The sequence below is a fragment of the Cebus imitator genome, unplaced genomic scaffold (genome assembly GCF_001604975.1).
Source record: "Cebus imitator isolate Cc_AM_T3 unplaced genomic scaffold, Cebus_imitator-1.0 Scaffold307, whole genome shotgun sequence".
NCBI classification, from domain to species: Eukaryota; Metazoa; Chordata; class Mammalia; order Primates; family Cebidae; genus Cebus; species Cebus imitator.
This window is the reverse complement of record NW_016107622.1, coordinates 1,999,549-2,012,399: the sequence shown is the minus strand read 5'-3', so window position 1 is coordinate 2,012,399 and position 12,851 is coordinate 1,999,549. Positions and strand designations below refer to the sequence as shown.

Sequence of the window (12,851 nt, the reverse complement as noted above, 5' to 3'; positions counted from 1 at the left end):
ATCAAACACCGCATGTTCTCACTCATAGGCGGGTGTTGAACAATGAGAACACATGGACACAGGGAGGGGAGCACTACACACTGGGGTCAGTTGGGGGGAAATAGGGGAAGGAGGGTGGGAGGTGGGAAGCTGGGGAGAGATAGCAAGGGGAGAAATGCCAGATGTAGGTGATGGGGAGGAAGGCAGCGGATCACACTGCCATGTGTGTTCCTATGCAACAATTCTGCATGTTCTTCACATGTACCCCAAAACCCAAAATGCAATAAAATAAATAAATGGGAAAAAAAAAGTGCTTAATATAAGAAATACATATTTCTAAAGTTTATAAAATGGTTTCATTTACAAAATATTAACACCTGATAAACAGCTCAGAATTTCTTGCTGCTTAGGTTTTCATGAAAATTTAACATTACTAAAAATATAAATTTTAGCTAATATATAATTCTATAAATTGTGTTCTTTTTTAAAAATAATTTTATATAATTCAGGGGTTATTTAAAAGTCTTTTATTTAAAAAGGTGGCGTATATGGTTTTGCTTTGTCCCCACCCAAACCTAATGTTGAATTGTAATTCCAAATGTTGCGAGAGGAGCCTGGTGGAAGGTGATTGGATCATGGGGTCAGATTTCTTCCTTATGGTTCTCATGATAGTGAGTGAGTTCTCCGACATCTGATGCTTTAAAAGTGTATGCATTTCCCCTTTACCCTCTCTCTCCTGTCACCATGTGAAGAAGTGCTTGCTTCCCCTTCACCTTCTGCCATGATTGTAAGTTTCCTGAGGGCTTCCCACCCATGCCTCCTGTACAGCCTATGGAACTGTGACTCAATTAAACCTCTTTTCTCTATAAATTACCCAGTCTCAGATACGTATTTATAATAGTGTGAGAAGGGACTAATACAGTGGCTGGACATAGTGGCTGATGTTTGTAATCCTAGCAATTTGGGAGGCCAAGGCAGGAGGATCACTTAAGTGCAGGAGTTTAATACCAGCCTAAGGAACATAGTAACAGCTTATCTCTAAAAAAAGTAAAATAAAAGTTTAAAAAAGTTAATAAAAAGAGAGATTTATATAAATATAAAAATATATTTTTGGTTAAAAAAAGTTATAAAAATAATAATTTTATATAAAAAAAACTTAGATGATAAATTTCTGGCCTAAAATAAAATGACTTATTATTTAAAAAAGCAAAACACATAAAACAAGAAAGTCCAAACATGTCATATTTGGTCTGTGTAAGTTGTGATAATGTTCATAAAGAGAAATTTATTTTTAAAACTTTGTGATAAAGTTGATTATATATATTTTTTAATTGTTCACTAGAGTCCTTCTAAAATTGGACCCCTATGTTAAAGAAAGGTTTTCTTAAGGTATTTATTTGCTCTCAATAAAATTACTATAAGTTTTAATTTAAATTCTATTATTTGTTTCTTTTAAAATCTTATCAGAATCACATCTCAAAAATTCAACTTTGTTGTGTTTTGCTGCTTTCGATTCTTTCTCCCCTTCAGAAGGACTGAGATGATAACTCTCTCCTTCAGCTTTTTCATCAGATCCTGTAACATTTTTATCTGGTTCGGGTTGTTATTGTGGCCTGATGCTAAAATGTTTTATCTTAAAAATAAAATAAAAATAATAAAATAAAGTATAAAATAAAAGCAATGTTTTCCAATACTATAACTTGAATCTGTACTCTTGGCTTTTCTTAATATGCTTAAATTTTTCAATGAAATCAGAAAACTTCTCATGCACTTACTAAAAATTATGTATTCCCTTACCATACCCATAACCTTGAAAACACTCTTCCTGTGTCTGATTCAGTTCAAGTACTTTTCTTCATCATGTTTGACTTCCAGGTTATCTAAATGGGCTTTCATTAAGGAAAATCAGTCACACTGAAAAACATTTCTCTTTGCCTCTTTGGCAGCTGACTTTAAAAAAAAACAAGATTTTATATTTTATCAAGATGATTTCTATATTATTATTATTAGGTTTTGTTTTCTTAAAACCCTAAGATTAAAAAGAGTTAAGGTTTTTACATCCATATAACCTTATACATTGCCTTTCAAGTCTTTTTACTATCATACCTGTGATTCTGTTATTTCATATGCTTAGTTTTTGTTTTTTGTTGTTAGACAGGGTCTAGCTCTGTTGCCCAGGCTGGAGAGCAATGGTGCAATCTCGGCTCACTGCAAACTCTGCCTCCCAGGTTGAAGTGATTTTCATGCCTCAGCCTCCTGGGTAGCTGTTATTACAGTTATGCATTACCATGCCCAGACAATTTTTGTATTTTTAGTAGAGATGGAATTTCCCCATGTTGGCCAGGCTGGTCTTGAACTCTTGGCCTCAAATGATCCCCCTGCCTCAGTCTTTCAAAGTAAGTTCTCAAAGTGCTGGGATTACAAGCATGAGCCACCATACCTAGACTGTGATTCTGTTGTGATCAAATGTTTTTAGCCCTTTAACATCTTTGACAAACATCATCAGAAGTTAAATTCTTCTAAACTAAGTCTCTGATTTGTTGCTAAAACTTATCAGAAGTATAAAAATTAATTACTACAGGTTGTGAAATATTTTCACAACTTCCAGTCAGGTCATGGACTCTAGCATTACTACCTTCACCCCACTGAAAGTTTTCTTAGTAGGTGCTATTAATTAATTCTTCTGCTGTTAAGTTACAGAGTCTTGACTCCTGGGCACACAGATACCTTAAAAGCTGATGGCTCAACACATAAAAACAAGTCAATTTTGTAACCTTGCTGTTTGACTTTTAGTTTTGGGCTCTTCTATTACTAAAAGGGCTCTAATAGTTAATAAACACCTGCCCACCTTCATTCCTATCTTGCCTAAAATGGTTAATTGGCTGTGAGTCTTTTGACTCTAAGTCTCTAGGCCATAGGGGTGCCACCAAGTATCATGATGGCCTGGCACACGTAGCCACACCAGCCTGATGTTGACATGAGCCAAAATAAAACCTTGACCATTGATACTGCCTCTGGCATATCTTACTCAAAAAGGGATGGGGGGATACTGGGGGAATATATATTAAAAACTAAAATCCTAAAGCCTCCCCCACTTACTGGGCAGATCCACCTCCTTGACCAAGGGAGTCTCAGGAAAAAACTTTTCTACTTATCCAAATTTACAATATCATCATCTTGTGAATTCATACCCTTTATTTATATATAATGTCAACCATGTACTTATATTGATCAGACTGAATATTGTTAGTAACTCATAAATATTAAGTACATTATATAAATATCACAGAACTTACATTCTTCACGTCAATGTTATCTAATACTATAAGTACCTTAAACCATGGTTCATATACATTTGATTTATTTCAAATATCTTGTAAGTAGGCATTCAAAAAATATTCTGGTAGACAGAATATTATATTTGCATTTTAGTGAATCTTTGAATCAAGATTCATCTGATTTTCTCAACCAGTAAGAGTACTTGAAAAATATGGTGTATATATTATATTTTCTTGAATTAGTAGCAGTTCTAATGAGGTTAAAACTTTTAGGAATAAAATAACTTTATATAGATATATAGCTTTAATGGATTCCACAAATGTACAGAAGAATCAACTTTATTACAACCATTTGAGTACTTCTAAATAATTTAGCCCACTGGTTTCCTATGCATTAGGTGAAAATAATAGCATATTCAAGGAAGGAAAAAGGCATTAGTGGTAATTAAACCCTTGGGAAATCTAAATATATTCAAATTAACATAGATGTTACGAAGATAGACCAGTGTGTTTAAAGATTTAATCTCTATAAGTGCTATTGAAAAATAAAAGTTTATCGAGTGATGTTCCAGTCAATATGATTCAAGTGGTTGCGCATGATATTCAGAAATAAGTGTTCTCTGAAAAATGCTTCAATAATCCCTGAAATAGAGATATCAAAGTGTGAAATTCTTGGGCTGGAAAATTAATGCTAATAAACACCAGAAAAACAGACCTCCATGCTATGAATGTTCATGCAAACAAGCAGAAGGAAGTGTGCCAGTCAGAAATTACGGAATAACTTCACACAACATTTTAAGTTATAATTTAACATTTTAGAGAGAAGAAAAATCAAGGCTCTAAACAAAAATTCAACAATCTCTTAGAAATCAGTACAAGAAATATTAAACTACATTGATAAACACTTATTTTTGATTAGCTGCCAAAAAGCAGTTTTTTTTTACTAAATACCACAAGAGAAAATTACCTTAAATCATTACAAAACTGCAAATTTTTATATCTAGGATAATATATCCATATAGTAAGTTATTTTATTTAACAGAAAAAATTTTCTTACCCGACTAAATAAAATATCCTGTGGGCGTTTCCAGGAATAAATTTTCAAGGATGGTGGCAACTCAATCTTTCCTTCAGGGTCCTCAAAAAAATGCTATGTAAAAATAAATTGAGCTTTTTCTTCATATTCTTTTGTTAAAATAAAAACAACTGAATTTTAATAAAAGAAGAAGTAAGTACATAGACTCGGTCAATCAATAAGCCTTTACAAAGCAATTTGTGTTGCAAGAGCTAATTCATGGAGTACTTAAAGAATACCGAATTTAACAAAACTGTATATAACAAACATATACTCATTGGTTACATGTAATATGCTCACTGACTGTTGAGTAGCATTTTGATTGTAGAGGAGGTAGCCCAAAGAAACATAAGATGCTTTGGAAAGTAAACTAGATATGGCAGGGAAGCAATTTACGATGGGCCAGATATGGCCACATTCTCCATTGAAAAAATTTTTTTACCTGAATGGAGAAGATTTTAAAATATTTACTTAATTTTCAACTGTTAGAATCATAAACAAGATCATATTTAAATAAAACTTGGATGTTTTACCTGATTTTCATTTAATTTTTCAAATTAATCTCTTTCCTATAATTATAGATCCATATACAGTTGTATGAAATAATACAATGGATTCTTGTATTCCCTTTACCCAATTTCTCCAATTGTAACATCTTGTGAAACTGTAATACAGTATCGTAACCAGGATATTGACATTGACAGTCAAGATATAGAACAGTTTGATCACCACAAGTACTATTCCTATACTTTTTCATAGCCACACCTATGCTCCCACTCCCCATCCCATACTCCATCCCTAACACGTGCCCACAACTCCTTTGATCTCTATTTCTATAATTTTGTCATTATATACTGAATGTCTATATAACATTCAGCAATGGTTACATAGATGAAATCACACCATTTGTGGTATGATTGTAAGGAAGCATGAAATATCTTGGACTGGCTTTTCTTCTGTCAGTGTAATTCTCAGGAGAGTCATCCAAGTTGTTTCAGATATCAATAGTTTGTTCTTGTTTATTGCTGAGTAATATTTCATATACAGACATTTGTTTGTTCACCAATTGTTTGTTGAAGAACATCTGGGATGTTTCCAGGGTTGGGCTATTACCAATAAAGCTGCTGTGGACATCTGCATAATGTAAATTTCCATTTATTTGCGATAAATGCCCAAGAATGCAATTAATTCATAAATTTTTGCACTCTTATTACAGGTCAATTAATGAGCTCTGGAGAAAAAATTATATCCAAATGCATACTCTCAAATGCTAGCAACCTAGTGAGTTCAAAATGCTTCAGACAAGTGCTATGTAAGATTCTCAGAATTTATGGGATGCTGGGAAAAAAAGATCCTTACAAAAAATAACCTTAAAATTGCCAGGTTATAAATGAAATTACTTGAGAAATATAAACTATCTATACAGAAAAAAGCAACTAAGTTTCACCTGAGTTAATAAGGACAGGAAGAAATAAATATGGTTTTGGGATTTTCACAGTAATCACATTTTTACCTCAAGGCTGGTGTGGACTGAGAAACAGGTTGTATTTGAGGGCATTGTATACATTTTGAACATTTTAAGTATATATGTTTATCTGGAAGATGTAGTTTATTGTCACCTTTAAGATACTGGAATAATTTGAATGAAGACAAAGGGTACATCAACATCCAGGCAAGATTCTCAAAAAGTGAATCATCGAAAAATTGACTGAATTTCCAGGAGCTGTTGCTACACTTCTGGAGTTTCCTTACATCATTTTCCCTTCCTTTAATGCAAATATTTAGTTGTTTTAAAGTCCCTTATCTAACAATTCCAAAACCTAAGATGTTCATGGATCAATTTCTATTATTTGATTTATCTTGATTTTCAGTCACTTGGTTCTGTTTCTTTTAATGTCTGGTAATTAAAAAAAAAAAGCCTTTTATTTTAGAAGTGGGGGTACATGAGAAGGTTTGTTACATAGGTAAACTCATGTCGCAGGGGTTGGTTGTACAGATTTTCATCACCCAGGTATTAAGACTAGTACCCAGTAGTTATCTTTTCTGCTCCTGTCTTTCTTCCCAGCCTCCCTCAGCAAGTAGACCACAGTGTCTCTTGTTTCCTTCTTTGTGTTTATAAGTTCTTATGATTTAACTCCCACTTAGAAATGAGAATATTTGGTATTTGGTTTTTTGCTCTTGCATTAGTTTGCTAAGGATAATAGCCTCCAGCTCCATCCATGTTCCTGCAAAAGACATGATCTTGTTCTTTTTTATGGTTGCATAGTATCTACATAATACATGGTGTATATGTATCCATGGTGCAGGTGTGCCACATTTTCTTTATTCAACCTTTCACTGATGGATATTTAGGTTGCTTCCATGTCTTTGATATTCTGACTAGTGCTGCAATGAACATTCACGGGCATGTTTCTTTATGGTAGAATGATTTATGTTCCTCTGGGCATACAGCCAGTAATAGGATTGCTGGATCTAATGGTAGTTCTACTTATACCTCTTTAAGGAATCGCCATAGTGCTTTCCACAATGGTTGAAATTTCCCACCACAGTGTATAAGCATTCTCTTTTCTCTGCAGCCTCATCAGCATCCGTTAGTTTTCTGGATTTTTAGTAATAGCCATTCTGACAGGTGTGAGATGGTGTGTAATTGTGGCTTTCATTTGCATTTCTCTAATAATCAGAAATATTGGGCTTTTTTTCATATGTTTGTTGGCTGTATGTATATCTTCTGTTGAGAAGTTTATGTCTGTTCATGTCATTTGTCCACTTTTAAATGTGGTTGGTTGTTTTCCTCTTGTAAATGTGTTTAAGTTCCTTATAGATGCTGGATATTAGACCTGGGTCAGATGTATAGTTTGCAAATATTTTCTCCCATTCTGTAGTTTGTCTGTTTACTCTGTTCATAGTTTCTTTTGCTGTGCAGAAGCTCTTAAGTTTAATTACATCCACTTGTCAATTTGTGCTTTTGTTGCAATTGCTTTTGGCGGCTTTGTCATGAAATCTTTGCCCATTTCTATGCCCAGGATGGTATTGTCTAGGTTATCTTTCAGGGATTTTATAGTTTTGGGTTTTACATTTAAGTCTTTATTTCATCTTCAGTTGATTTTTGTGTATGTTGTAAGACGAGCGTCCAGCTTCAATCTTCTGCATATGGCTAGCCAGTTATCTCAGCACCATTTATTGAATGGGGAGTTTTTTTCCCCATTGCTTATTTTCGTCAGCTTTGTGAAAGATCAGATGGTCACAGATGTTTGGCCTTATTTATGGCTCTCTACTGGTCTCACTGGTCCATGTGCCTGCTTTTGTATCAGTATCATGATGTTTTGGTTCCTATAGCCTTGTTTAATAGTATAAAGTCAGGTAGTATGATGCCTTTTTCTTTTTTGTTGTTGTTGTTGTTGTTGTTATTGTTGTTTTCCTTAGGATTGACTTTCTATTCAAACTCTTTTTGGGTTCCATATGAATTTTTTAGAATAGTTTTTTTCTCACTTGTGAAGAATGTCATTGGGAGTTTCATAGGGATAGCACTGAATCTGTAAATTGCTTTGGACAGTACACCTTTTCAATGATATTGATTCTTCCTATCCATGAGCATAGAATGTTTCCCATTTGTTTCTGTTTGAGCAATTTTGTAGTTCTCCTTATAGAGATCATTTATCTTCCTCATTAGCTGTATTCCTAGGTATTTTATTCTTTTTGTGTCAGTTGTGAATGAAATTGCCTTTCTGATTTGCCTCTCATTTTGGCCATTGTTGGGGTATAGTAATACTAGTGGTTTCTGTACTTTGAATTTGTATCTTGCAACTTTGCTAAAGTTGTTTATCAGCTGCAGGAGCTTTTGGGACAAGATTATGGGGTTTTCTAGATATAGAATTATGTCATCTTCAAACAGAGATAGTTTGACTTCCTCTCTTCCTATTTTAATGCACTTTACTTCTTTCTCTTGCCTAATTGCTCTGGCTAGGTCTTCTAATACTATGTTAAATAGAAGTGGTGAGAGAGGGCATCCTTGTCTTGTAGTGGTTTTCAAAGGGGAATGCTTCTGGCTTTTGCCCATTCAATAGAATGTTGGCTGTCGGTCTGTCATAGAGGGTTCTTATTATTTTGATGTATGATCCTTCAATATCTAGTTTATTGAGAGTTTTTAAGATGAAGTGGTGTCAAATTTTATCAAAAGTCTTTTCTGCATCTATTTAGATATTCATGTGGTTTTTGTCTTTAGTTTTGTTTATGTGATGAATGACAATTATCGATTTGTATATGTTGAGCCAACCTTGCATCGTGGGGATGAAGCCTACTTGACCATGGTGGATTAGCTTTTTGATGTGCTGGTGGATTCAGTTTGCAAGTATTTTGTTGAGGAATTTTGCATTGATGTTCATCAAGAATATTGGGCTGAGGTTTTCTTTTGTGTGTGTGTCTCTGGCAGGTTTGTTATCAAGATGTTTCTGGCCTCATGGAATCACTTGGGGAGGAGTCCCTCCTCAATTTTTTGGAATAGTTTCAGTAGAAATGGTACCAGCTCATCTTTCTACATCTGGTAGAATTCAGCTGTTAATCCATCAGGTCTCAGGCTTTTGTTTGGTTGGTAGGACCTTTATTACTGACTCCATTTCAGAGGTTGTTAATGGTCTGTTTAGGAAAACAATTTTTTTTTTCTCCTGGCTCAGTCTCAAGACGAATGGCTCAGTCTCAAGACGAATGTGTCCAGGAATTTATCTATATCTTCTAGGTTTTCTTGTTTGTGTGCATAGAGGAGTTTGCAGTAGTTTCTAATAGTTGTTTTCATTTCTGTGGGGTCAGTAGTATCATTCCTTTCATTATTTCTAATTGTGTTTCTTTGGATTTTCTTTCTTTTCTTCATTACTAGTCTAGCTAGTGGCCTATTTTATTGAAAACAACTCCTGGATTTTGTTGATCTTTTAAATGAAAAATCATCTGTTTTCATTTAAAATGATTTAATTAAAAATCATCTTTTTTCATTAAAATGATCTTTTAAATGATTTTTCATGTCTCAATTTCCTTCAGTTCAGCTCTAATTTTCATTATTTCTCAACTTCTGCTAGCTTTGGGATTAATTTGTTCTTGCTTCTCTAGTTATTTCAATTGTGAAGTTAGATTATTAATTAACAATATGGAACTCTTCATGAATTTGTGTGGCATGCTTGTTCAGGAGCCATGCTAATCTTTTCTGTATCCTTCCGGTTTTAGTATATGTGCTGCTGAAGTGAGCACTGTATATTGATTTTGCATCATGAAACTTTGCTGCAGTTGTTTACCATCTGAAGCTTTTGGTCTGAGACTACAGATAGATATAGGATGCCATCTGCAAACAGGGATAGTTTGACTTCCTCTCTTCCTATTTGGGTGCCTTTATTTCTTTTTCTTACCTGATTTCTCTGGTGAGGACTTTCAATACTGTGTTGAACAGGAGTGGTGAGAGAGGGCATCTTTGTCACCTGCCAGTTTTCAAGAGGAACGCTTCCAGCTCTTGCTATTCAGTATAAAGTTGGCTGTGGGTTTTTCATAGATGGCTCTTTTTATTTAGAGGTTTGTTCCTTCAATATCTAGTTTGTTGAGAGTTTTTAACCATTTTCCATTTGTACCCAAGAAAACTCACCAGCAGTGCTTGCAGCTGCAGTGTATATCCCAAAATTAAACAATGTTTGGTATAAGAAGAAATTCTTTCACCACCTCTATTAAAGCAGTGAATTACATCCTGCTCAAGGAGGACAATCCTGAGCACAAGATTAGCCATGTAAACTTGAGACTGCCATTGATTTAGAGAATGCTGGAAAAGCATCACAAGCTAGGGCAGAACATCTTTAAGGTCACCCATGCTCACTGATGATGCCATGCCTCTTCACTTGTCTGGAAAGCATTTCACCCAAAAGCTTACTACTAACATCAGGGAAATGAAATCCAAGTGGTCAGGGCAAAGTTTGCTACTTGCACAACAAAAGGAATGGCAAGAGGATCTGAAGAGAAGTGCATTTTTTTTTTTTTCAGAATGTAATGCTCCACTTTGTGTTATTCTGTGCTTTGAAATTTATCTCATAATAAATTATTAAATACTGATTATCATATACATTTCTGTTACATTAAAATTAGAGACAAGTTCTGTTTAGAAATAACTCCAAGAACAGTTTTATGTTTTATTTTTACATTGAAAATCAGTCATATTTGCTTCAGCCTCAGAGAGGGTGTTTATGTAAAATTAAATGAACATTGGCAACAAACTGCACTTTTTTGTAAATGGGAAAAGGGTTAACGTGAAGGGGTGTTGAATTTATCAAAAGTTGTTTCTGCATCTGTTAAGATAATCATGTGGTTTTTGTCTTTAGTTCTGTTCATGTGATGAATGATGTTTATTGATTTGCATCTGTTGAACCACCCTTGCATTCTGGGAGTGAAGCCTACTTGATTATGGTGGATTAGCTTTTCGATGTGCCACTGGATTTCATTGGCAAGTATTTTGTTGAGGATTTTTGCATCAATGTTCATCAAGGATATTGGCCTGAAGTTTTTTGTTGTTGTTGTTGTGACTGCCATGTTTTGTTATCCAGATAATGATGTTCTCATGGAATGAGTTGGGAAGGAGTGTCTCTTCCTCAATTTTTTGAAATAGTTTCAGTAGGAATGGTACCAGCTTGTCTTTGTACATCTGGTAGATTACATGCTTAATAATTTTTGATTGAATGATATACATTGAATATAAAAATCAGTATGGGTTCTAGATAATGATGTCTTCTTCCAGAGAGGAGAATTTTATTTCTTTTTGGCAGGCAGAGTACAAGATGTACTTAACTCGGTCAACACTGGGGTTCAGGATCTGGTAGGGCTGGTATAACTTTGGTTTGCCCTTACTTCATACAGAATGCTAGAGTCAGTCTGGTGCATGCTATAAAAAAGCTGGAGTATTTATTGGGGTCCCTTCACCTTGATGTATCCTAAATTCTAATTTCTCTCCAAAGCACCATGAAATCTTTTTAAATTTCCACTTCAAGCTGCTGCTGTTTATTCATTTACTCAACAGCTTATCCTTCATACATAGTTTAGGAGTTGAGTAAATATCTTAAAATTATATGCAAAATTTTCAGATCGCTTCTCTGCCATTAGCCCTGGGGATCTGGTTGAAGTTTGGATTGTTTTAGCAGCCCTAGGCAATATCTTCTGTCTCTCCAGCTCAAGAAACAGACACAAGCCCCAGGAAACTACTTTCTGCTTGATTCCTAATCTTCATGCCTTGAATTAATAAATGTACTCGAGAGAGTAAAAAATAAATAAACAAAGAACAAGGTGAATGTGGAACTGTCCTTGTCATGATTCCCTTTCCCAAGGATTTGGGCCTACTACATTAAGAAGTTCAGGGTAATCTTTCCACATCATTTTTCTTTAGCTGTGTTCCTTATAATGACCTTACAGTATTGCATAATATATTCACAATTTGATTCACCCATCACATCTTTTAGTTTTCATCACTTAGCCAAAGAAACGAGACCTTTCTCTGGACTTAAAGGGAAGGGTGAATTCAGCTGGGGCTGATTTTCTGATGACTAGCTTCACATCTAGGGAAGCGATCTTCTGCAAAACTCCAAAGATACTTGCTATAGTTGGATGCTTAAGGAAATTGATCTTGGTAAAGTATGGAAGCTGCAAATGAGGGCTAAGGGCTACCATGCAACCATGTCTTGCAGATGCAGTCACAAGGCTTGGACACTGTACACCACTCACTCCAGTGCAGGAGCTGCTGCTTCATGAGCCATGGACGAGATTGTGACAGAACCGGAAGTGGAAAGTAAGGTTCTATCCTAGATTTGACCACTTTACATTTTGGTTTGGTGCTCTCCTACTTTTGAAATCTACAGTGGCAGAATAGAATGTTGGCTAAGGTTCTCAGTTGTCACATTCCAATGGGTAGGACCTGTTCACAGCAAGAGCTGGCCTTGTGCTTTTTTTTTTAACCATTGTGTTTTATAAAGCTCCTTAGTCCAAGGGCCACAGTATCTACTTTGGAGTCCAATGTCAGGTAATCTCATTTGTATATGCTGCCCCAAAATGAAATGGACATCAGGTGACCAATACACTTGCTACTGCTCCAGTGTCGCTGATTTTCCTCCAAAAAAGGATGATCATCCAATAGACTTGCCCTTGTTTTTTTTGTTGTTGTTGTTTGTTTTTTTAACAGAGTCTCACCCTGTTGCCCAGGCTGGAGTATAATAGTGCATTCTCGGCTCACTGCAACGTCTGCCTCCCCAGTTAAAATGATTCTCCTGCCTCAGCCTCCTAAGCAGCTGGGATTACAAAACTAACTTTTGTATTTTTAGTAGAGATGGGGTTTCATCATGTTGGCCAGGCTGGTCTTGAACTCCTAACCTCGTGATCTGCATACCTCTGCCTCCCAAAGTGCTGGTATTACAGGCGTGAGCCACCACACGTGGCTTGCCCTTGGTTTAATAACTCTGATAAATCCCAGAATTTAGCATCCGACCTTCCAGAGATTTGCATTTTTTTTCAGT

General features: G+C 35.2%; 1 protein-coding gene and 1 non-coding gene across 2 annotated transcripts in view; both read right to left on the bottom strand.

The window, feature by feature from the left end:
- The window catches only part of ADGB (androglobin), a 215,590-nt gene that overhangs the window by 165,956 nt on the left and 36,783 nt on the right, over positions 1-12,851 (bottom strand). Inside the window, exon 3 of the mRNA XM_037729497.1 lies at positions 4,315-4,407. Within this exon, the coding sequence (XP_037585425.1) occupies positions 4,315-4,407 (93 nt within the window). The remainder of the gene's footprint in view (positions 1-4,314; positions 4,408-12,851) is intronic.
- LOC119467597 lies at positions 9,461-9,567 on the bottom strand. Its single transcript, XR_005196137.1, has one exon. It is a non-coding gene; the product is annotated as a U6 spliceosomal RNA (small nuclear RNA).